This window comes from Pelophylax lessonae, assembly GCF_965119305.1.
Source record: "Pelophylax lessonae genome assembly, chromosome: 7".
Classification (NCBI taxonomy): domain Eukaryota; kingdom Metazoa; phylum Chordata; class Amphibia; order Anura; family Ranidae; genus Pelophylax; species Pelophylax lessonae.
In genome coordinates this window covers 79,051,276-79,078,256 of record NC_138774.1, presented here as the reverse complement: position 1 = coordinate 79,078,256, position 26,981 = coordinate 79,051,276, and the positions used below count along the sequence as shown (strand labels likewise).

Below are 26,981 nucleotides of genomic sequence, written 5' to 3'. Positions count from 1 at the left end.
CAACACCAAAGTTCAAAGGCAATAATAGTTTTCCTCCCTAGTTTCTTCATTGTCTACGTCCATAGAGAGTGATATTAAATACCATAGCCTGGACAATTCTGATTTTTGTCTTTTATATCTTTACAGATTGTTATTGGATGAACCCACAATTTTCACTGTTACTCTCAGGGAATGAAAACACACCATGCAGCTTTATTGTATCCGTCATGCAGAAACACCAGAGGTTAAGAAAAACCACACAACGTGTAGCTTGTCATATATTTAAGGTAACCTAGAGGTTATCACTGGCAGCACTGGGGTCTCATGTTCAATGTCCAGACATTATCTGCATAGAGCTTGCATATTCTCCCTATGCACACACTCCAAAAACCTTCTGGTGGGTGTATTGGCTCCTGTCAAAATTGGCCCTAGTATGTACTGTATGTGCATGTATATATGCATATGAGATAGAGACCTTAGAATATAAGGTCCCTGAGGGCAGGAACTGATGTTAATGTACCATAAATAAAGTGCTGCATAAATTGTTGTTGCTATATAAATATGTGTAATAAATGCATTTATACTGTATAATACATAGTACAAACCTATTTAGAAAACTTTCTGTGACAATAAGCATAAAAATATAACTTGCATTTGCCTTTGTATGCAAAATGTAATATTCTTTAAAAGTTATAAGAACCAGATCTGGCTAGGGGTGTTGTTTTGGAAGCCTAAAAGAGATGTAAAGCCAAGCTCTTTCCAGCTCATGAAAATCACAGGAGTGCACTTCCTTCAGCACTCCTTTGACCCATATTCAGCCGGCAGCGGGCTAAAGCTCGCTATCAGCTGATGTCACCCAGCTGGTCCAGACTCTGGATAGACCCAGACTTTAATGATGGGATCCACCCAAGTGCTTGACCAGCAGCTGGCTCAGTGTGCCGTTGATAGCCTAAGCCAGCTGCTCCCTGCTCCCTCCACAGCCTAGCACAGTAACCGGCTCTCTGCTCACTGAAGTCTGAGAACTGAGTGATCAGCGGTCTTTGATCACTCAGTTCTTGGTCTTAGAGGCGGAGGGGACAGATGTAGCATCTGACTCAGGTCTGCTGATAAGGCAGTATAGCCAGCCCTCCCATACTGGGCCCAAGCCCCATCAGTTCATAAGGGGGGCCCAGGAACCTGTTGAGCAGGAGGGCCAGCTGTACTGTCTTATTGCAGATTTCAATCCCCTTCTGTCTCCCACTGCAGTGCTGCCAGCTTCTCCTCCTCTCCTTCTCCTCCTCTCCCTCACTCACTCTCGGCAGCACTGCAAGGGGATTGGTTCTAACACATGAGCCCCTTCCATCTGCTGTCTGGGCCCCCATGTGTGTCCCTTTCCCCCGCACTGCTGGTGGCTTCCCACTTCTCCCACCGGCAGCTGCTGCGGGCACACAGGGGGATGTAAGTTACTGGCCCTTTCCTTTCCTGAATGAACACAGTGAGCGATGGATACCAATCAATCCTGTGTCCATTCATCACTGAAACATAGTTAACTGTGTTCACTATGCTTCAGTTTGTTAACAAGCCATAGGAGGTACCAATGGTATTTAAATAGACTTCAAATAAATGTTTGTGTTTCATAGATTGAGGAACAGCTGGAAAGTTTTATTTTGCTTTTGCTATCTTTGTTTCAATGAGAAAGTTTCTCCTCACTCTTACTGCCCTGGGTGGCAGGTCTCTTATGGGACAGGAAGTAAGAAAAAATCTTCTGAAAGGGGACACAGACAACAATTAAAATCTTGACAGTGTCCAGTCCAGTGTAAGTGGAGTTACACTTTAAGGAGCACATGAATGGAGTAGCAGGCAGAGCGGTGGGGTATGAAGTACAAGCAAAATGGGAGATTATTCCTAGGAAGAACTGTCAGACTGCTGAACTAATATATAAAAATAGGGGGGGGGGGGGGTTTAAGGTGGACTGCATCTGCTCACTGAAACCAATCAGAGACTTTTTTTTCCCAATAACGGAAGAATATAACATCATTGCCAACTGTTTATTGCTTCTATCTTTCTTTGCTCTAAGTCGTGTAAACAACCTCTGAGTGAGGGTCCTGGAGTGATGGTCAGCAGTGCAAGATGTGGATTGTTGCTCTGCACCATGAACCTCTACAGGTTGTATCCACCACTGGCTTTTATGTGTTTGATCCCTTAAAAAAATGTATCAAAGTCTACCTCTACACAAAATCCATATGTCAGATAGATGGCAGTCAGCCATTTGGCTTGTATCTCCTGGGGCTTATCATAGTGAGATTGCCCTTTTTGGAGCACCTAGTTCTGTCCTCCCCCACCTATCGTTATGCTGCAAAGTACTTTAGGGCTTGTGAACACAGGTATAAAAAGTTCAAAACTGCTTGATTCTCTCCATGAAAGTCAGCAGGAATAAAAAAACAGTTTAATACAGACCAGAAGTACCTCTGAAGGACCTTGTCTTCTACACAAGCCCTTACAAAGCCGAACATTGTCTTCTGCGTCATTCTTTGAAATGTAATTTATAAATGTTAAAGCTAATGGTGAGATTAAAATACCTTGTAATCGATGAAACACAAAGGGCAAACTAAGGACATGCTTGCAGGTATTTTATTGTTGTACTCAGGTGGTAGCAGTGTTAATTTTGGCAGCAAATTTCAATTTAGTTTTAGTCTTAGTCTTAGGACTAAAATGGCATTTTAGTTTTAGTCCCATTTTAGTCTTCTGCAAGTGTTTTAGTCTTAGTCGTATTTAGTCGACTAAAACTCCAGTACATTTTAGTCGACTAAAACGTCCTACATTTTAGTCGACTAAAACTCATTTTAGTTATCTATAATCGAATGGGTGTAGTTCAATTGTAATTTGTAATGCATTATTTAAGCATTTCTCTACAATTTCCAAACTCATTATATACTACTGCTGGTCCTGGAGTGAAAAATCTAATATGTTATTATTGTATTAAGCTTTGAGCACGCACCAGTGTTAATTTTGGCAGCAAATTTCGATTTAGTTTTAGTTATAGTCTTTTGACTAAAATACCATTTTAGTTTTATTCGTATTTTAGTCATCTGAATTGTTTTAGTTTTAGTCGTATTTTAGTCGACTAAAATTGTGTTAATTTAGTCGACGAAAACGTTTTAGTCGACGAAATTAACACTGGGTGGTAGGAAATTCAAATTTACTTAAAATAATAAATATTTTTGGATCAGCTATGCCTATATAATATAAAAAAAATATTGGAGTAGATCATAAATAGAGGTAAACAGGGGTACCATTTGCTATAATTTATAGACACTGTGCGAGCCATCATTTGACTTTAGAGCCATTCTTTATTGTGTATTACAGGGAGGTGACACACATGCATATCTGTTTCAAGACAAGCTGTGCTCCTTGCAGCCAATTCTCAGTGCTGGACCCTGTGCTAATCACAGAGAAGTGGTAATCTGCTCCAGCCTTCCTCCAGGAAACTATATCATCATCCCGTCTCTGGAGGAGTGCAATGAGGGAGAGTTTTTGGTCAGAATCTTGACTGAAAAGGGAAATTCTTCTAGGTAACTATGACATTGATTGAAATTTGTTTCAGCCCTCATTCACATCGGTGTGATTTCTCATGCGATTTCAGAGTTCAAAACCACATGACAAGTCCCAACCCATTGCCGGTAACAGAACTGTTAAAATTGCCTCAACTCATGTCACAGCCATTATGAATAAGGTTCCTGCCCCACTTTTTTTCCAATTTCATTGCCACTTGCAAAGACTTCTGTTAAATGAAGTTGCAAGCTACAATGAAATCGGTGGTGCAAATCGCACTGATCTGCGTCTTTAAAATTGCCATGAAGTAGTGCAATTTTAAAGTTGCACCAGTGTGAACCAGGGCTAAAGGTGCTTCACTTTTAGCGCTATACATGCTCCACTTCAACATCTTGTAAAAAAACAGCAAAATATGTTTTAATTGACTGCAGAGGAATTAGAACATATATCAGTTTTTCAAATTGCTGAAAAGACTATAAAAACTATTCTATGGAAACTTCACTGAAAAGGCTATGCAATCTCCTTTACAGTATTTCAAGTCAAAGTTTTAATGATCAAAATTCATGACCCAAAATGAATTATACAGATGTACCTAATTCTGTAAAACAGCCTTTTTAAATCTGTTTCAGGGCACTGGAGAACAACATGGAGTGCAAAGAAGTTCTGGTAAGTGCAAATGCATGTACAGACTTGTATTGTGCTAGCCATTAATTTATGTGGAAAGTTTGGAGTTTAAGTGATACTCTTTGTTGGTTACCATAAGTTTTTAAAGATGCATTCTTTCGTAGCATAGTAGGTTCCTTCCTCCAACATTATGCAATTGTATAATGCTGGAGGAAAGAACCTAACATGTTCCAAATGCTGTTCTTTAGATCCTCACCTCGGGGACCTCACCTCACCCTGGCCTACTGTACGGGGGGAGATCTATATGGGGGACCTCACCTCACCCTGGTCTACTGTAAGGGGGGATCTATATGGGGGACCTCACCCTGGCCTGCTGTAAGGGGGAGATCTATATGGGGGACAGAACCTCACCTCACCCTAGCCTGCTGTAAGGGGGATCTTAATGGGGGACCTCACCTCACCCTGGCCTGCTGTAAGGGGGAACTATATGGGGGACCTGCTTCCCCATATAGATCCCCCTTACAGCAGGCCAGGGTGAGGTTAGGACCCCCATATAGATCCCCCCTTACAGCAGGCCAGGGTAAGGTGAGGTCCCCCATATAGATCCTCCCCTTACAGTCAGCAGGCCAGGCATTGGGAAAGGGCAAGTTCTCCATAAGATAGATGCCCTTTCCTTTACAGACTTCTCACTACTAAGTCAGTCACTAGTACAGTCAGACAATACTACAGTAGTAGTCTCTTACCTACCTTTTTTTCACCTGTCCCTACTCTCCAAGCTAGGTTTTTCCTGCAGCACCACAGACAGACACCAGCTCTGTGGCCTCTTCCCCGCCTCCTTCTTTGTTGAGCCTGAATAATTGATGGCGATTGGCGATGCTGCTGATGTTGAGTCCTGACTGGACTCCTGTCATCCGACTCCTCTTCCGCTCCTCACTGCACCGGCTTCTTCGATTGCTCACTGCCTGGTTCTCTCCTGCGCTGCACTGGGCGGCCGCTGCACAGGCTAGTCCCTCCCCCAGATAGTCCCTCTCAGTCTCCACACTGCACGCCTCCCCCACCAGTCTATAGTGGGCGGCGCCAACAGGATTGGGTTCGGCAGCTGAGCGGCCAGGGGCAGAAAGCAGCAGACACAGCGGTGGCGGCCATGGCAGACGCACTGCACGAGGGTGATTAGGGTGTAATGTTTTCAGCGGCGTGGCAACAGGGGTGGCAAGGATTTCGTCTGGGGTGGCAATTGCCACCCCAGCTAGCCTTCTGGCTCCTCTACTGTGTCTCAACAAGTGACTGGGTGGGCTAAGGAATCTTGGATTGTGCTGGTATCAGGCAAGGGAAGCTTAAACGGGAGACATACTCTTCTTGAGTAGGGGGTCTGTTACATTGGTGGCAAGCTGTGGGATGCTTCCTGCAGTCTGGGGCATCCAAACCTCCACTGGGATCCAAGGTCTGGATAGCAGTAGAGGAGAGGAAAAGTGGGGAATGGCTCAGCTATACAAAAGGCTTAAGCGAACAATGCTGAAAGATCTGCTGGAAGCTCGTGGTTGGTCAGCAAGTAACAAAATAAAAGCGAAAATCATAGCTGAACTGATGCAAGGTGACCAAGCCAGCGATGCAGTGGTATTAAGCAGGGAAGAAGCAGCGTTCCAGAGAAACGTGAGATGACGGCTCAGTATGCTGGGACCAAACCCCTCACAGGAGCTGATTGTCCAGATCATGGAACAAGTCACAGCAACACAGACAGCACAGCAGTGCAGAATGGACATGGATCCAGGAGATACAGCATCACTACAGGGATCCAGTAATGGAGGGTAGCGAAAGAAGGTAAACTATGCTGCATTTAAAAACGTTGTAGATGGGGAGATGGATATATATGCCTACCTACAGGACTTTAAAAGCCAATGTGCTCTGGAAAAACTGGACAGAGACAAGTAGGCAGCCATCCTGAGCAGCAAATTGTCTGGCAGAGCAGTTGAGGCTTACCGAGCAGTACCAGACTCAGATATACAACATCACTATGAGCAGGTAAAGGATATTTTATTGGCAAGGTATGCTGTGACACCAGAGGCCTAGTGGAGGAAGTTTTCAGGGGCTCAGGAAGAACCATAAAGACTCTTTTGCTGAGTGGGTTTTCCGAATGCACCGGGCAGCCAAGAATGGATGCAGGGCTGCCAGGCAACCTCTCTGGATGATTCTCTGCAACTGCTACTGCTAGAGCAGTTCTTTGATCATACACCAACAGAGATAAGGGACTGGGGGAGAGACTGTAAGCCTTGAACCGTGGAGGAAGCAGCCAGATTGGCTTGGCTGATGAGTACCAGGATGGCAGGAGGATGGGGCCCACCCCCTTCAGGCCATCCTATCTGGTGCAAGGTGCACTACCCCCTCCAGTACCAGTGGCACCAACCCGAAGCCCAGGTACCTGCAATTCCCCACCACCTCGCTTCCAACAGCAAAACCAGGTACAGTGCCATTGGTGCAAACATTTCTGACACTACCAGAGAAACTGTGACCAGAGAAGGAACCATGCTTCACAGATTCGAACAGGACCACCTTCCCCAGTGCGGGCAGCAGTCCACTACTACCACACCCACAGGCAGCAACGACCTAGCCTCAGACCAATGCTCAAGCCCTTGATTACCAACATTGGACTACCACTACTACAGAGGGAGGGAAACTCCTCCAACTGGCAGGCACCCAGATACTCATCCCACAGTGGGGTACAGTGCCACAGGTGCAATCAGTTTGGGCACTATCAACAAGACTGTACCCAGTGTAGGAACCAAGCTGCATGGATCAGACCAGAGTCACCCCCTCCAGAATGGACAACAGTCCCCTAGTATCATGCAGAGGTTCCCTAGTCATACCCAATTTCGAACCCCCCCCGAGGAGCATTTGGGTACCCTTCACAAAGCTGACCCAGTGCAAGCCGCTACAGAGAACCGACAGCACCATTGCCAATCTGTCTAGTTAAACTGAAAGCCTGCGCAAGGTCTCTAAGACACGGGAGTCACTCTCACCGTGGTCAAGCAACACCTGGTCCCAGATGCTGCCTGAACCAGAGGTTCAGTATGGATAGCAGGGGGAGCAGTACATTGGCTACCCACTTCGAGGGTCCATTTGAATGGGGGTGACGGGTCTGGTCTGATTGATGTGGGGTTGATAGCGAACTCCCCACCGATGTCTTACTGGGGAACGACCTAGACAAATTGACCTCAGCGTTCCTGCCGGTCCAGATCCCAGGCCCACACCCCGGAGACTTACTTGCATTCTGAGGTCCAGACGCTTGAATGTTTGGATGGAGTGCAGTCATATGGGGATACGTTTGAGGTTAGGAGGGGAGCCATGGCAGATTTACTGGGAACTACCTTTCTCCACTTCCAAGTCCCTTCTTATGTCTAAGTTACCCTGTGTTTATTAGGGGCACAGGGTGACCGAGAAGTCCAGTCTGGCCCCCCGAACCAGACTTTCACAGACTGATCAGCTTTGAGAGCTCCATGCGCCCTGCTGGGTACAAACTTACAAACTATGTGGAACTTTGTCGAGGAGGCTTCCAGGATGGATTGACTCTTTGGGACTTATTACCCGACTAACTCAGGCACAGACTGATTGGAGGTCTGATACCTGGTTAGTCTACCTTTGGGGGGGAAGATATGTGACTGTAGTCACCATCACTGGCAATGAAAGACAGACACTATATGTGGAGTTTGTTATTGTTAAAGAGGTTGTAAACCTGAAAAAAAAAATTCTCTTCTTTTTGCAACCTGTAAGAGAAACACATAATAAGCTAGTATGCACCGCATACTAGCTCATTATGAAATACTTACCTTAGAACGAGCCCCCGCCGTGCCATCCGCTTACCTGTATGACGGGCGACATGTCCAGTCGCCCGTCTTCCGGGATCGCGGCATCCGGCCATCTGATTGGCCGGAGCCGTGGTGACGTCACTCCCGCGCACTCGCGCGGGAGCCGACGGTCACGGCACGGGTCTCTGAAGGAACGGCACGACCGGCCGTTCCTTCAGAGCGCATGCGCCAGTGACGTCACTGGCTGCATGTAAGGTAAATATCTCCTAAACGGTACATGTTTAGGAGATATTTACAGTACCTATAGGTAAGCCTTATCATAGGCTTACCTATAGGTAAAAGTGTCAGAGGAGGGTTTACTTCCTCTTTAAGTGTCTGTATCCCATTGTTATATTGTTTCTGTCTGCCTTGGGATCAACCCATTATGGGATGTATATGTGTATGTGGATCAGCTGCGGATTGGGGATTTCTCCAGCAGCCCTTCCTAAAGACTGTCTACTGTTAGAAAGTTGAATATAACTCTGTGTGTCATGTTACGGAATGTAGTTTACCCTGCCCTGTGTCATTATGCATAGGGGGGGGGGGTTGTCCCCTGAGTGTATATCTCTTTGTGCCTGTGTTATAAAAAAAACAGTCTTATGCTTCTTACCACCCTACACTGATGTCTTGACAAGTGACTGGGTGGGCTAAGGGTTCTTGGATCGTGCTGGTACTAGGCAAGGGAAGCTTATACGGCGGACATACCCTTCTTGAGTTCGGGGTCCGTTACATACAGCAAATATTGAAAGTTTTTTATGATGTGGGTTTAGTGACACTTTACCCCAGGCAAATATAAAGAGACCAATACTAATGCACCGCCGTACTCATTAATACACTATTAAAAGTATTTTCAAAATGCAATCAGTGTATGTACTTGGATTTGACTTGGTATCAGTCTCTTAAAGTCCTTGCTGGACTTTATGATTCCGGAACAGGTAGAGAAGAGATCTTAGAAACTATTTTACAATAAATACACCCCCACACATGCCCTAAGGACATCTCCTTAGAAAACCTTCTAACATCACTAAAATCAACTGCCGTCTCCTACGTTGATTAAAATTTTTTTGTAATATTTGCTTAAATACATCTGTCCACAGACAGGACAACCGCCACAACAATTCTGCCATGGACTCTGGCTGAAACAGCGGTAGGAAACATAAACATGCATGATACATGTATTAACCCCATAATTTTTCAAAAAGCTTTGATGTACTTTTTTTTAGACCTTCAACATAAAGAATCCTTTAACACGGGTGATCTGATCCGATCCGCTTGTCAGTTTTTCAGGCGGACCTGATCGGATGCTCCATGCATCCCTATGGGGCAGCGAATGTCAGCGGTGACATGTCCGCTTACACCCGCTGCTCTCCTATCCTGTCCGTGAAATCCGGACGGATAGAAACCCTATTCGTCAGATCGGATGGGATCGGATGAGAACGGACAGGCGGTACGTTCCATAGAGGACAGCAGGGATCTGACAGCCCTGTCTGCGCACACAGAGCGGAGACGGGGCTGTCATCTGCCTGCTCAGCGGGGATCGGCGGTTCGATCCCCTGCTGAGCAGAACGGACCTCGTCGGATGGTGCGCCGTGTGAAAGCACCCTAACAAAAAAGAAAATGACCTCATATATTGAGCAAATTATTCTCTTTAAAATAAAATTATTGTTGTAATATAAGATTATACTATACAATAATCCCCCGCACTTAAATGGATATAGAATATACGTATAAAATGCTGCTACTTAGAAAAAGCATATATATGACAAAAGAAATCCAACCTAAAATAATACACAATGTGTCAGAAATGAGTAGCACAGTCCAAAATACAGAATAGTAAATGTAAATTAGTAATGAGATAGTCCATCTGTATACTTCACAAACAATCTGAGTAGCTTGAATTAGAGGAGACAATAGTATCCCGGTGTATAATAGAAGGAGAAACACCTCACACTCCACCACCGATATGTGTCCCCAATCCCGTTGAAATGGCCATTTACCAAAAAAATTTGCCTTCCACTCTCATGGAAAAGGCAAAATTGTGTTAAACAATTGGTCCTGATCCCCTAGATCCTTGGTGAACATTCCTTCTTAATCCTGTCCTGGATTCTCAACTGCAACCCGTCTCTGCTCACTTTTCAGCAAATCCCTGTAACTAAACTCTGAACATCTCTCGTCGGTCAGGTCTGACAGGGGTAGCTCCAGCCTAACCGTCTCTTCCGCACTCAACTTTTCCTCCTCTGTTTTGCTCATGAAGCCAGCCTCCCCAACCATGGAGGAAGAAGCAGCTGCTTCACGTTGCGGCCATTGAGAATGAGTCTGTTGCAGAGGCCTTGTCTGCTGCTGTGCACCCTCACCTATGAAGCCGCGTGAGGGTGCAGGAATTCTGATAGTGGAACAGCAGGGGAATCTGCTGCTCTCCTCTACAACTCAGCTCTCACAACCAGCTAGGCCTCAATTGACAGGCACACAGCAGCAGATGAGGCCTCTGCAACAGACTCCTCAACGGCCGCAACAAGAAGAAGCAGTGGTCGGGGAGCTTCATGAGCAAAACAGAGGAAGAAAAGAGCGGAAGAGAGGGTTAGGCTGGAGTTACCCCTCTTAGACCCGACCGACGACAGATGTTTAGAGTTCAGTTACAAGGTTTTGCTGCAAAGTGAGCAGAGTCGGGTTGCAGTTGAGAATCCAGGACAGGTTTAAGAAGGAATGTACACCGAGGTTTTAGGGGATCAGGACCAATTGAATAACGTGATTTTGCCTTTTCCATGAGAGTGGAAGGCAAATTCTTTTGGTGAGTGGCCATTTTAATGGGATTGGGGACACATATCGGTGGTGGAGTGTGAGGTGTTTCTCCTATTATACACTGTGATACAATTGTCTCCTCTAATTCAAGCTACTCAGATTCTTTGTTAAGTATACAGATGGACTAATTCATTACCAATTTACATTTACATTTACTATTCTGTATTTTGGACTGCGCTACTGATTTCTGACACATTAATTGTGTATTCGTTTTATGTTGGATTTCTTTTGTCAGATTATTATCTTTGTGGAACCCCAACACAGATCCACCTAAAAAAAATCTCCAATATGCCTTATAAATAAAGCCTACCATAAAAGTACTAGGTAAGGATCCCATGAAGAGAGACTGACAAAGCCACAGAAGTATAAACAAGATGGCTACATTAAGGGGAATTAAGGGCAGTTGCACATTTCTGTGTATAGTTGATTATCGTTAAGGCTAACTCAACTTTTCTGTTACAGACACTGTCAATGTGCCCAACTGAAGCTGAGATTCTAAGCAGGTTCCTTATGTTTGCAAACCAGGTAAGTTGTTATATAAGATCATCTAAACCAAGTATTTTATGTTAAGCCCATGTGTGAGATTAATATTATTATTATACAGGATTTATATAGCATCGACAGTTTGTGCAGCGCTTTATATTATGAAGAAAGACAGTGCAGTCACAATATAATTCAATACAGGAGGGGTTAGGAGGGCCATGCTTCTGAGAGCTTACAATCTTATAGATGTTCTTTTTGCCTCCTCCATTGTGCAACATGTTGGATAAACATATTGGTATATGAAATACCCCTCTGATAAAACATAAAAAGCCCCTTTGCTCAAAGCTCTGTACCCTGTTGTGATATATATGGCTGTGCATATTTACTGCACCAGAATAAGGCTAAAGTCACTCATAGTTTGCCATAAACAAACCTTCCTGTTCTGTAGTGCATGCTCAAAAAGCGAAAAGAAAAGTGTTCGGGTGAACCAAGGATAAAGAGCACACAGAGGTCCTTAAGAACAAATGGAAGGGTTTCTTTCCTCTTTTCCTAGAAGCCCTAGACCAGTAATTGTGAACTTTGGAACCCCAGATGTTTTGGAACTACATTTCCCATGATGTTCATGCACTCTGCAGTGTAGTTGAGCATCATAGGAAATGTAGTTCCAAAACATCTGGGGTGCCAAGGTTCGCCATCACTGCCCTAGACCCACCTGGCTTTAGCAGGGTGGTTCCCTCCTCTGGGGTCAGCCAAAGCATGCCTTGATGGTTACTAAGTAAGGATCTCAGGAAGGGAGACCCACAAGGCTGGGGAACAATGAACCAGACAACCATGTATCTTCCTCTTAGACTCAAGAGTAGGCCTCCAGAACCTACATCCCACCACCCATAGCAAAAGCAAATATTATAAAACATCTTATAGGATTAGGCCATTTAGAGCCACTCAAGGGGGCTCAAAGAGATTCCTAAGTTGTAGGAAATTCTCTATATGACCTACATCATCTTTTTTCTGACTGGGAAGAGGCAAGGAAGAGGTTAACTGTAGTCCACTAAACATTTGAAGGTGAAACAGTGATGGGTCCTGGTGACAAAGCTGGCTTAGTTTTTGGTGGATTAACCTTTGGAAACCTTGTGAAGTGGTGGAAATATTAGATCAAGGAAAAAAGAAAAAAGAAAAAACTTTCAATCATTCTTTTGTCTTGCTCAACAACAGGATTGCAGAATCAACTCTGAACAGCTTCATAGTCTCTTGGCATCCTTACTGAGTGAGTTTAGTAAGTACCTTGGAGCACCAAAACACCAACACAGTCATAACAACAGTCAAAACAACACCCATCATTGTGGAATTCCAAACGTGCTACTACAACACTAAATGATGAGTTACAGGATTTGCACAAAAGCAGATTGTTTTTGTAAAGATTAAATGCCAAAAACCAAAGGTGGATCATCACACCAAACCACAAGGTACTATGTACTGAGGTCATTAATTAGCCTAATTAGAAAACCGCTTTCTGACCTACCTTTATGCAATTTAGCCCTGACTGTGCATTGTTTAATTACGTTGGCATCTGGATTTTAATAAATATCTTGAGTACACGTATTTATTAAAGACTTATTCCACCCAAACATAAGAGTTTGGTTTTAAATGAGATCCTAGATGAGATCATAACTTCTTGTAAGTCCTGGATATCTCAACGGTAAAATCTATGTACCATGGTCTACCTGGCATTTTAGCTGTTCTGCTCAACTGGAAAACCCTCATAAAAAGATCATGAGAACCAAATCACAGAGATACTTGAGATAAAGCTACATTTGGGACTTAGTGGTGCAAGACCTTCTGAGGAGTAAAGAAGGTGTGTGTGTGTGGAAACCAACCGGCCCTTAGTTTGCAAACTAAGGGCCGGTTGGTTTCCACACACACACACCTTCTTTAATCCCCTTTTTCTCTTCAGTTTTGTTATATACAGGGATGGAGACGCTTAGCAGTGCTCGCCGGTGTCTCATCTAAAGTCCCAAACTGCCCAAATTTTCTTTTTCATCTGAGGAGTAAACAGACCAAAGTTGTGAGTAAAAAAGCCTACATTTTATTAAATCCACAACATTCAAACCATTCTTCAGAAAAAGTATACATAAAAAGGGGGGAGGGTGGTATAATCATTTGCATACTCCTATAAAAGATGACACATATAAAGAATGTTAACACCAAATATAGTAGATTTCAACAGCTGTAAAATCTGAACGCATTTCGCAGTTTCTGCTTCTTCAGGAACTTATATACTGGTAATAACAAGATTACATATGATTTTCCAAAACAGAAAAAAAAGACAAACAAAAATGTGAATGGATAAAATAAAATATTAATAATTACTCACAGCTGGTATCAAAAGCCCAAACTCTGTTAGCGGCAAAACCGAGGAGGAGTCAAGAGGGAAACTAGAGAAAGATACACCACCCACCAATAAATATGGGCAGCCCCCAGGAGGCAGGACACAAAACCCAGAGGGGAGCTCCAAAGCCAGGACCAGGGTGTAAAAATAATTATATAGCAAGGCTAATAAACCTCAAAACTGACAAAGAGGTAATATATTTGCTTTCAAAAACAAATCAAGGGATAAGAGATAAAATCTCACTAATATAGTTCCTAAAAGATCTAAGAAACTGTTTTTCAGCATCTACAAACTACTAAAATATCAGCCCTTTAAGTATCAATTTTACACCCTTGTTATTGGTCAGAATTTAATTTATTTATTCATAACAAGAAGCTTACTTCAATGTAGCAAACACATAGCAAATATAAAGAAGCATCCTTTAATATATAAATATAATGGGCAAAGTGACAGGTTCTTTGGTCAGAAGAATCCCAACCACCCACCGCTAACTTCACCATGCTCCCCTGCCACTCTGTTCTTCCATCAGAGCCCTCAGTAAGTAACTGGTCCTTTTGGGTATGGAGGGGCTTGTCACCTCCTCCAAGGATGCAGTGCTTGGCTTGAGCAGTTGTCAGGCCTATACAAGAAGGAGGAGAAAGAAGTTAACTTGTGTAAGCTCTGACACATCCAACAAGGAGCTTATGCAGGATATGGATTCAGCAATGCAACAGAGGAATGAAACTGTGGGTAAGCATGGCAAAGGTGAATATAAGTGGGTGCAGGGTTCTTCTTAAGTCTCAAAATCATTTTTTAAATTCACAAAATATAACTGCCCAAAATCTTTCTTTGCAAAGAATTGCCACAAACTAGCTGACAGTTTTAATCAGACTTGCAAGCAAGTGCCTTATCTATGGGCTGCTTATGGGCATTATGGGAAATAATTCAAGGTGAACGTTACCTGTGTGGTGATAGTCACTAGCAGTCCAAAAAGAAGACACATAGAGGGCACTGGCAGGGATTTCCCAAAACAACAGAATCTAGGACGTCATCCTTTTATTGTTCAACCATATAGCACAGCACATATTGGTAGATGACATGGGTATATGATGCAATAATCGCCAACTCTTTTGGCATGTAAAACTATTCATGTAAAACTCTGCATATGATACTTTGACATACGTTAGAAATTGTATTTACTTTGGCCTTGGTAATATAGACCTGGAATAGCCTAGTTGGTGCCATTCACTACTATAGGGCGAATGGAATTGGAGAACACCTAATGCCACATACTCCCAAGCACAGTCCCATTACAGTCATAGGCAGGAGAGGCATGTTGTGTCTTTACTATATTGTATCAGTCACACTTTGGGGGGGGGGGGGGGGGATTTACTAAAACTGGTGCACACAGAATCTTGTGCAGCTGTGCATATTACCCAATTTAGCTTTCAGGTTTTATTGCCAACGTCATTGAACAAGCTGAAGTTAGAAGATAATTGGTTACTATGCACAGCTGTACCAGATTCTGTGTACTTCAGCCTTAGTAAACCCCCCTCTTTGTGACAAAGATCAAAGCATTTGGGGGATTCATTTCTTAGGAACCTTGCTGTTCCCATCTTGGAGTCTCCAGGTGCTCTTGACTGATCTATGCATGCAAATAAACTGTATTTATAGCTCAGTTGAGGAAAATAATTCCAATTCCTGAAGCTATAGCCACCAAGAACAAATAATTCTGTATCACCAATGAATAAGAATAGATTGTGTTCTATTTGCACTTCTATCAGATAAAGCAATAATAGTGCCGAGTAAAGTAAGAATAGTACTTAATATAACAAGCTGCAGCTTATAATGCTTTATTCCTTTTTTGCAATCTTTCACTCTTTCCAATGTGTTAGCTCTAAGACTAAAAAGAAAATCTCACCTTGTACATTTCAATTTTTATTTAAAGCAGTATTAAACCCGAAATCGACCATTTATAATATTGCAGCTTACCAGTTCTTAGGTGTGATGGCTGAATTTGTTTCCCTTATCAGGCTTTCTTTCTTCTATTCTATTTTCATTTGGTGATCCAGCCAGCAATTCTATTGTTTTTCCAAAGCACAAGCTCTCCAGCAAAATATATCAATTTACATGGATAAGACAAATCACTTAACACTGGCAGGGGTGATTAAAATGATCAGCTTTTATTTATTCATGCAAAACCTTTATCCCAAAAGGGAAAAAAAAAACAGTTTGATGTAACTGCTTATAAAGTGTGAGCTGGAGTTTGGCTTCAATTTGTCGGTGCCTCTAAATCTGCTTATGGGGACGTGCAGCGTGGTGCAGTAAACACTTAGAGTCCAGATGCAGTAACAGAACTATATTGTAAATGTAGTTCAAACCAATACAACTACCCAGCGGGAAGTCAACCCAACCAGGTGAACTCACAGTATGTTGCAGCAAACAGTGTAGCAGCAGGTACCGGATCCACTGACAGCATCCGTCTCGAGGGATGGAATGTGGCCTGGCTGGATGGTGCCCAAACGGGGAGGTTTCCAGGAAGGTTAGCATGTCCCTGCTGTTTACCTACTCATCTGGAACCTCTCCATACTACTAATACTGTCCCTGACAGACAGGTGACTTGACCTTACAATAACCACATGTGAAAAGTGCACCAAGCCCAAGAGCCAGTGTCTTAAATAGACTCTGCCTGACCCAAGATGGCTGCCAAAATCACATGGAACGGCAGCATCCAATCAGATAGCTTCCCTAGTTACCCAGAAAACCATAGAGTAACTATGTTCCTCTTGACTCCCCCCCCCCCCCCCCCCTACAATGCTGCTGCAGTTGAGCGCTATCTGCAGTGGATAAAACCTACCTACATTTAACACTCCCCAACCCCTAGACCAGTGATGACGAACCTTGGCACCCCAGATGTTTTGGAACTACATTTCCCATGATGCTCATGCACTCTGTAGTGTAGTTGAGCATCATGGGAAATGTAGTTCCAAAACATCTGGGGTGGCAAGGTTCACCATCACTGCCCTAGACTGACACTGCTGCTGTCTACTACATCTCCTATTCTCATTCCTTCAGAGTTGTGTATTACTAATACTAGAGGTGTGATACTGCCCGAATCACCAGGTAAAAACAGAGGGGAAAAAAGCTAAAGATATAAAAAATGATTCAGCCACCACATCTAATGATTGGTAGGGTGCAATATTATACATTTTTTGGTTTATTAGAACTTTACATTATCTTTAAGTAGAACAGTAGTCTGTTATAAAAAAAATATCCCATTCCCACCTTTGGTAAATACCATAACCTGGGGCAGGTAAACCTGCACAGTTGCAGACCTAGGATGTAGGCGGCCCAACTACAAGGAAACTGTTAAATCCCACTAAACATCTCTTGTGACAGCAATATAAAGTGACAGGTACTCTTTATGGAGAGGTCTATTAGACCCCAGATGTCTCCTCTGCCCTTAAAACCATCTGATCACACCCAGATTGGGCGTGATCAGGTGCTTTCACTATTTAAAAATGGCACTGTTTACATCGGTAGAAACCAGAAGTGACAAAAATGCTTTTCACTTCTGGTCTCCCAGTCCATAGAGGTGATCGGAGATGATGCGGTCTCCGATCACCTCTATTGTAAGCAGGCACAACATTAGAATTAGAGGCACCGGAGGGTGGCAGGAGGGAGGGGACCCCCTTCCACTGCCTCTAAAATCAATCAAGCGGTTAATATTGTAGCTGCTGACTTTTATTAATATAATAGCACACTTACCAGCCCAGGGATCCAGTGATGTCCTCACCAAAGCCAGCTCTTTGGCCGTCTTTGGGTCCAAGCCCTGGCACGTTTACATTGGAAAGCCAGCTGTGGCTGCTTGCGGCTTCACGACTAGCTTCCCACTGCGCTGTGCCTTGTGAATGATCCGGCAGCCTTCTGGGACCCGTGACGTGTCCCAGAAAGCTGTGGGGCAAGGAGGGGGGGCGAGCTTCCAGCCAAAAGTAGGAACAGGTTTCTGTCAAAACCAGGTACCTGCTCCCTACCAAACCCCCCCCCCCCCCCCTACTAAAAAAATGTAGTGCCAAAACTTAAAGAGGAGATGGAGAGGAGTCAGACAAGCAGAACTTCCCTTTTTGGGTGACGTCCGCTTTAATCACATCTGATTTTTATTGTGCCACTCCTGCAGCAGCCTGCCAGCTTTTCAATATATAGCAGCCATGTTGTCCCCAGCCTAAAACTGCTTCAGAAACTTCCTTAGCCTGTACCCTCTGCCTCACTGTGAGTTGGAATTAAAATTTATCTAAAGCCAAAACTTGTTTTTCAATTTTGTCTAGAACAGTGAGGGGTTGAAACCCTGGTCAGGATTTTATTGCTGTTTGTGTGCTCGTTAGGCAAATTTACTCAAACTATTCAGCCTGGTGAAAGGATAGATCCTCTAATTAAAACACTTGCTCTGGTGACAACTGCCTAATAGGAGATTTCCATCACTTCCTGTTGAGTTTACAAGACAGAAAGTGAAGGGCATTCCCCCCAAAGGTACACAGATGGCAAAAAAAAAAAAAACTGACTAGGATTCAAATCCTTCTATACTGTTGGAGTAGAAAAATGTTTTTTAGATATTCTTTGATGTCAGGCATCAAACAGTTACAGCTGCATCTGTTTGTCTTTCTTTGGAATGAACATGAAATTCAGGCACCGTTAGTAATAATTAGGTAATGTAGGAAATACTAAACAGTGCAGAATCGGCATTCACGCCAATAAAGTTTTATGTGTGCATTTCTATATTCTAATACAGTGAAAGAAAGAAACTGAGGCGTCTGCAGAGTATACTTTGTCACACATGAAGGACATTTGAATGGATACAAGTACATAATGGCTTTCTGTTATACCTTTACAGTTCCTCTTGTGCCGAGTTTCCCTCCAGAGACCTGTCGATGCTTGCTGGCCTCCCAAGATGTATCCTACTCCAAAATTCTTTTTTTTTTTACTTTTTAAATGCTTGTTTTCTGTTTTTTCTAATTTGAATATCATTTTTTATTTTCTTCTGCCTCAAAATGTTCTTTTTACTTTTGAATAGAGCGAAGAAGGTTCAGAACCCTTGTCAGTTCGTTATCTGGGCTCCTGGTGAGGGGTTTCCTCCTCTCTTCCTGTCCTAGTGACCACCTTTCTCCCAAATATGTTGTGAAAGCATATATTCCCACTGGAGACACAGACAACAAATATTCTAACCCTTCAGCACTCAATCCAAAACTTTAGCTTTAGACATTCCTTAAAATGACCCTATCATGTTAAAAAAAAGGCCTGGGAAAGGTCCCTGCAAGAGGACGCTGTGCTGTGCACTGTGGTTCCATTGTCTGACTCATATCACTGAAGGACTTAGCATTGATGTCGAGGTCAGAGAATGAAACTATCATGGATATAAAGCATACTAACAGTGCTCCTTAATTTCTGGCACAACCATGCACCTACAAGTACCTCTAGTCTGAAGTAACTTGTCTCCTGTGTGACATGGAAGCTCCCCCATGGGTGTGCACCATATTCATGCCTCAACTTTTCTGATATTAGAGCTAAGTCACAACCCATGTTTTTTCACAAACCGATGAGAGCCATTATTGGCCACTTGGGTCCTCTTAGTGGTTTGTGGGATGTGGGAGAGGGGCAGGACAAAGAGACATTAGTATAGTATGCATCACAGAAATCAAGAGCGCTCCACCTCCCATATCCAGTATAATTGGCACGGAACACCGGTGCACAGCTGAAGCTCCTGCAGGCCATCAATAAAAATATTAATAAGAAAAGAACCTGACACCCGGTTGCAGATTCTTCAATTTATATTTATTAATAGTCAGCTAAAATCTGGTCATAACAAAACTGTCAACACATTTTGACCAGTGAGGACTTAAACACAGCTGTCTGTCAGACTCCAAGTGTCACAATTAAATAGACTTAACCCCTAGTCCAACATGGGGAGGAATACAAACTACCACCTGTCCTATATTATTACCAAACACAGGGCCACCGATAGGGGGTTTCATCGGTCCTCCTGTAGGGGGTCCGACACACAGAAGGGCCCGGATAGGGAGGGGATCAATGCAGCGGGGGTAATTACAGGTATGATCCCCTGTGCCGCTCTCTGCAACAGCTAAAAGCCGGTGGGAGGGAGAGAACTTGACTTTCAGCTGCTGCAAAGAGCTGCACAGGGAATCATTCCTGTAAATGCCCTCCTACTGCGTGCATTGTACATATTGCTCATGTATACATTGCACCGGCATTTGTGTATAAATAGCATTGGCATTCATATATAAATCGCCAATTATTCATATGTAAATTGCATGGGCATGTGTATGTATATTGGGTCAGCATTCATATGGAAATCACACCCCCTCCTCTGAATACTGCCCATCTGCCGTCTGCACACGGAGATGGGGAGTGGAGAGCAGGGGAAGGGGTCGGTAAATATGTAATTTACCAGCCTCTTCATTTTCTGAATAGGTCCATTAATAACTAAAGCATAGTAAGCTGTTTTTACTATGCTTTAGTTTATGAATGAACAGGAGCCTCTGTCTTCACACTGTACAGGAAACAGCACCTATGTGAATGAGCCCCATTACCTAATTTACACATAGAGCTTTTTTTATTAACTTATACAATTTTATCATTTAGATTTAGCAGGAATTTTATGTTATGTATGTGTCCACTAATAATGATTTTAGTGTATTTTTAGTGCAAATATTATTTTGATATTTTTTTTGGGGGGGGGGCTTTCAGATAGAAATCACAGGGCCCCGTACAGCCTAACAACAGTCCTGATCAAACATGAAAACAAAATTTACCATAAAAGACCGACATGCTATTGACAACTCCTATATACAACAGCCTGCATATACCTGATTAAAAATAATTCTATAATGAGTAACAATTATTAATGAATAATGCATTTTCACATTATTTTAAATGAAGTGAAGCAGTGATTCAGTTCAGTAGTTATCTTGGAACTCAGCCTAAATATTCACCACACCTGTTCCAGGAGTTTTCGGTGTAAATCACTGCCCCATCTGACAAATACATCTTCTGCACTTCACAAAAAAGGACACAGCTCAGGTCCCATTCATGAACTTCCATAACATGTTTATAAAAATTGGAGAAACATTAAGCTTTTGGGAGTCATCCCATGGAAAAGTTCTCTCCTACCCTTATCCTTAAAAGATTGGGTAGTGCAACCCACATATTGAAGAGAACACTCATCACATGTGATAACATTCACCACATTACATGTGTTACAATAACTATATTGTATAATCAGAATTTTTTCTCCAATAACTGGATGTTTTTCCTTGGATTTTTTGTGTACCCTACAGTATGTACAGGTATTTTACCACACTGGTAAGACCCTGGGACCAACAACCATGTATTTTTACACTCTATATATTACTTATAATATCTTGATAACAGGAGTGATCCCAAGGCTGGTGTCCTTTCCTGGAAAAACAGCACTCATCTTTTAGGATAATATGAAGTTGCTTATCACTGTGCAGCACTGACAGATGTTTATTAATTATATTCTTTATATACTTTGAAACAGAGAAATTAGTTCTGAAAGGTACTTGTTTGTTTACAGGGGAATTAGATATTATATTGGATACTTTATTACCTCTCCCTAGGAGGCAAATTCCAGTTCTGTTGCTGACTTTGCTTTACCGTTGAATTGACCAATCTCCAAGGTCTCTTCCTTTCAATCTCCTCTATGTCTTAGATTCCTCTTCATACAAGGCTTCAGTAGAACATTTTCTCTTAGCATTTTTACATTTCTCCCCTAGTATAGCCTTCATGGTGAGCAAAGAATGACAACTAACTGCTAACAATGTTGAATTACCTAGAGTGTCAAAAAATAATTGTATCATAGTTTCACTCATATGACAGACACAGGTTCATGTTATTGTTGTTCAGATGATCCACAAAGCCGCTGCGTTTTGCTTCTCTCTCTTCCATATGAACAAGATGTCATCAATGTACCTCCCATACCACTATATGTGTTCCTTAAAGAGGTTCTCCTCTGTAAAGATGACAAGTTTCTCTTACTATTCCATTTATTGATTAGCTAGGGAGGGGGATAATTCAGCTCCCATCAAAGTCATACACTTCTGTAACCAATGAACGCCATTAAACAGAAAAAAGTTAGGGGTCAGGAGAACCTCTATAGCCAAAATCAAATTTCTGAAGCTGACTAATATACATGCTGTATTTATTTAGATGGTGTTTGGGAGCCACCAAAGCTAGATGGAGTATGATTGAAGGGAAAAGTGCCTTAACATCTAGTTTAGTCAAAATCAATCCTTCTTCCCACTGTATATCATTAACATGTGAAAGAACAATGCCAGTTCAGTATGCACCTGGGGTATAAGGGGCGCCATGGTCACACAAAAAAGTTGGCTCAGATGGTACATACTTCCAGGCCTTTACTGTTGCATGTAATTATGGAGCACTATTAGTTTGCACACTTTAATATTAGTGACAACTTAATTTTGAACCTAATTACATTGTAGTAACTCAAACTAAATTTTACCTAAGTATTTTTATCATGTAAAACTATACAAAAGTACAATATACAGGAAAAAACATAGAGCTAAATTAAATGTTTTAGCTTAAATATGCATTATTTTGGTTTTTATTCTGAAATTTTTTTTTTTTTAAGCTCCAAAGTGGAAGTTCCTTTTTAAATTCTTCAACCGCTGTTTTCAGCCACTGAAGAATTACTAAATATCATTTTAAAAACAACAAAACATATGTTCTGGGACTACATGAACACATTGTACCTTTGCTGTGTTTCCTTTGCATCTCCTCATACTTGCATGTTTGTGTTGTGATTATTTGACTCCAGACAGATATCAGCTGTGGGTTCCCTGGACTGGGAGCCGTTTTACACACTCTGGAAGAAAATCATAGCTGGAACGGTTTGTACTTCACTTTTTGATATGAATCTCCTTTTGTGCTTATTAAATCGTATGTCAAAACAAGAAAAAACATATGCAGTACATATCTGCAATACATGTATATTTGCCCATGGTTTATCTCTTTAAAACCTAGCAACAAAGGGGGCGAAAAAAGCTGATCTGCCAGAAATGCAGTCAGCTCTTATGTTGTGGACTGACAACACAAAGCTTTTTGGTTGGCCCTGCCCAATGTCTTTTGCTAAACTACTTAGCCACTCTTACTCTCATATTTCAAGAACATAAAGGCTAATTACTCTGTGGTTCAAAATGAGGAATAGGAGGACACTTTGTGATAAGGGCATAGGACAGCTCCAAATTCATGACAAGATCAACACGTTTTTTTTTAACACTTATCAAAAAGTAATAATAAAATGCAATGGCATTTTAAACAGACCAAATAAAAGAAAATGCAAATAGGAGAAAAATATTGTTAGGATTTACATGCCATTTAAAGGACAATTCAACTCTGGGCAAATCTGGTAAACCATCCATGCGTTCAGTTATACGGTATTTTCTGGCAAAAGTCCTAAAATCAGCTGTCAATTGAATTTATGAAACCATTTTATTGCTCGTTCAAGGACTCAGGAATTTAGTCATTCTTGGAAATTTGGGTTATATTCCCACCTTCAGGAGGTTGGGACACTGGCAAACAAAGAACATTAAGCCAGACCTCGTATAACCTCACATGCAGCCATCATTCCCCAGTTTTCTGATAATGTCAAGGAAGTTGGATGCATTTTCCTCAGCTCTGCTGAGAAAACCCCGAACTGTATTTTCCTTTTTATTCTTTTCCTTCATTCAAGATACTCTGTACACTGTTGATATTTTTCCTTCTGTGACTTCAATCAAGACTTCACTAGCTATTTGTATTGGCATATCCTCAGCAACAACTTGGTGATATGGTGTGCTGCTGATATCTTGGATTGGACTTATGCTTTGGCTGCACCATCTGCCGTTTCACCATAGCACCCTTCTATCACTGGATGTCCTTGCTGAATGGATTGCATGAACTCTTTGTACCTATGGACCAGTTTCTAAAAACTCACTCAGGGAGTAGGGCTCTGGATGTGATGAGGCTTACCTGGAATGTGACCTTTAGGCACAGGGCTCTGCATTGTATTGCTTCCCAGACCTGTGTGCACTGTGTTATTAGTCACAGAGCGATTCCCAGGTCCAGAGCCATGACACAGCCCTTGGTGTGACTCAGCCTCTTATGGCTTAAACATTTAGATAAGCCGGCTGGCCTGAAGCACTGGAAGCTACTTTTGGGCGTTATTATCAAAATTCCCACCACAACCATCTTACAGATGTAACAGTCAAGGGTAAGGAAACCGAGCTCTGATGTCATGCATTGGTTGGAGTGTTGTATGTGCTCTGTGCTTTTTCTCCTGCCATTTGGTCTAGAGAAAGTAATTTCCTGCTGCTGCTACTTATGTTCAAGCAATTTGCATATCATCCTCTCTTAAATCTTGTTCCACTGCCCACGTATGGTGACAGTCACCACTGGCTGCCCAAGACTCTCTTTAGCATCAGCTGTTAAAGTTTGTGAGCAAGCGTGGCCTAGCTTTACTTTGGGCCCAGTTGTTCTTATACTATGCAAGCATTTCTTTAAAGAGACCCAGATAAGACCGAAGCCTGTAACCTAGTCCGTGGGACCTTTTATACTATAGGGTTGTCCGAATTGGAGTCCTAATATAGCTCCATCAAGTGAGGCTGGGACCTCCCATAGGTCTACAAATCCTCTAATATCTACTTCAGATTTTATATCCGTCTGTCTGTGCAGAACTAATTGAGAACTCTTTTTGCATAGGCTCTAAGCATGTTCTAGCCGGGATTTGATCAATCTATGGGCAGGCTGGTTGTACTGAAGTCGATAAATCAATCAATTTCAGTACTGCCAGCCTCCCAGATTTTATTTATTCTATAGCCGCTAGCAGTGGTCATTGTGTTCAGCCAGTAAAGGCTCCTCAGCAGCAGAACACAACAGTGCTTTTAGAGGGATACCCCCCTCAACACTGACTGTTGATGGGGGAATCAAGCATTTTTTGGCTGCAGCTTGTTCAATTAAGCTGTGATAATAAAACCTTGAAGCTTATTGGTTTTTATGCAGTACTTCACCAGATTTTGCACTCTCCAGTTTAGCAAACCTTTCTCACCTTGTCTCTTTTTTCGCTTCCTTACCTGAAGTAAAGCATTAGGCATCCTAAGCTTAGGTTTTTACCTTAGAAACTTTCCTTGTGGACCACCCTGCCTGTTGGTCAAAGTTTTTCTCCTGCTCAGGTAGGTAGGTTTTTCCACCTGGTGGATGAGTGTTTTTTCTCCACATTGCTAATTGAGGCTCATCATTCTTCAGGTAGCATGTTACCCTACTGGTGATTACCTGTCCTAGTCACTAGGTAATTTCTAAGAGCCCTCACCCTGTGTGGTGGCAATTTGCATATTTGCTTTCCCTGACTTTGTCTAGCCCTCATTCAAGTATTGAACCTTTTCAGATATTCTTGTGAAATAAATTACATGTGTTATGGATCTCTCAATGGTTGTTGCTAACTCCTCAGTTGCATGGCTTTTGGACATCCTGAATGTCCAAGAATTTATAAATTCCTGTGTCCCTTTAATGGATGATAAAAGAAAATAAGATATTTTTTACTTACTATAAACTTTTTTTTACTGACGTCTATTGTGGGACATGGGGCCTTCTCCTCTGTGTTACTGGCCTTAACCACTTGTCGACCACACGCCGCAGATGTACAGCGGCAGTCTGGCACTCTCAGGCAAAGTACTGTACATGTACGGCGCTCGTGTGGGAGGAGCCAGGGGGCGATCGCGCACCACCGGAGGCGCGCTCCCGCCCCCGCTCGTCAGCAGGGAAGCTAGTGCGTGTGACAGGCGGCTTCCGATGGCCGCTGGCCACTCGCAATCTCCCGCCGCTGACAGAGAAGGACGGACGGCTGATGTAAACACAGCTGTCCGTACTCCCTGAAGTGTTCACAGATGTCATGTGATCCTGCCTTATAGGATCACATGTCTCTGTGATGACTTCACAAGCCACGCACCCCCACAGTTAGAATCACGCCCCTAGGGTCACATTTAACCCCTTGATCACCCATACTGTTAACCCCTTCCCTGCCAATATAATTTTTACAGTAACAGTGCATATTTTTAGCACTGATTACTGTAGTAATGTCACTGGTACCCCCAAAAGTGTCAAAAATGTCAGGGGTCCGATCTGTCCGCCCCAATGTTGCAGTCCCTGCAAAAAAATCGCAAATCTCCGCCATTACTAGTAAAAAAAAAAAAATGACATAAATCTTTCCCGTAGTTAGTTAACGCAATAACTTTTGCGCAAACCGTTCAAAATGCGCTTATTGCAATTTTTATTTACCAAAAATATGTAGCAGAAAACAATTTGGCCTAAAATGTTAAAAAAATTTGAATTTTACATTTTTTTTTGAGAATTTCATATAAAAGAATGTGAAAAATATTGTTATTTTTTCAAAATTGTCGCTCTTTTTTTGTTTATAGCGCAAAAAATAAAAATTGCACAGGTGATCAAATACCACCAAAAGAAAGCTCTATTTGTGGGAAAAAAGAATGTCAATTTAGTTTGGGTACAGCTTCGCACGACCGGGCAATTGTCCGTTAAAGTCACGCAGTGCCGAATCGCAAAATAGGGCCTTTTCATTGAGCAGCCAAATCCTCATGTCTGAAAGTAATTAAAGCAGATCTTCACTGCATCTTAGCACCACAAGCCAAAAACGCAAATTAAATAATTTTTAATATTCAAATCAAACTCCCTTATCCATCCATGTCTCCATGCTTTATTTTGGTGAGAAATCACTTTGAAAAACACCACTAGGATTTCTGTCCATGGCCATCTTGAGTAAGGACAAATGATTCATGTATAATTTACTTCCTGCCCTTAGCTCAAGTATGCATACAGAATAGTATGTTTAGTGTGTGAGAAAACCCCTTCTCTACTCCCCTCCTGAAGACTCCTGGGATATATGACGACATCTTTTGCCTAGGCAGGAAACCAGGAAGTAAGTGAAGAAATGTAAAAAGAGGTTTAAAACAAGTAAATATGATATACTTTCCCATCTATTTACTAATGCTAGCAGCATAAGGGTTATAAATAATCAATGTTGATTGGGAGAGTGAAGTTTTACTTTAAATACTGTTTGCTCACAAAAGAGGCATTATTGTTGGAGGTGGGGCTATACAGGGTCTGGCTTACCATTTTTGTTTGCCAGTGTTCCAACCTTTTGAAGGCAGCAGTGTAACCCGGATGTCCAAGAATTACTCAATTCCTGAGTCCCTAAAAGATTTTATGACAATTAGAAATTTTTTTTTTTTTTTTCACAGAAAATGAATATTTTTGTA

The 26,981-nt window shown here is 42.3% G+C and overlaps 1 protein-coding gene across 1 annotated transcript in view; it reads left to right on the top strand.

The window, feature by feature from the left end:
* LOC309560164 (calpain-2 catalytic subunit-like) overlaps positions 1 to 26,981 on the top strand; it is a 78,767-nt gene that overhangs the window by 27,546 nt on the left and 24,240 nt on the right. Inside the window, exons 11-17 of the mRNA XM_082263729.1 lie at positions 127 to 266; positions 3,325 to 3,530; positions 4,140 to 4,176; positions 11,235 to 11,297; positions 12,468 to 12,528; positions 18,509 to 18,567; positions 22,494 to 22,562. Of these exons, the coding sequence (XP_082119855.1) occupies positions 127 to 266; positions 3,325 to 3,530; positions 4,140 to 4,176; positions 11,235 to 11,297; positions 12,468 to 12,528; positions 18,509 to 18,567; positions 22,494 to 22,562 (635 nt within the window). The remainder of the gene's footprint in view (positions 1 to 126; positions 267 to 3,324; positions 3,531 to 4,139; positions 4,177 to 11,234; positions 11,298 to 12,467; positions 12,529 to 18,508; positions 18,568 to 22,493; positions 22,563 to 26,981) is intronic.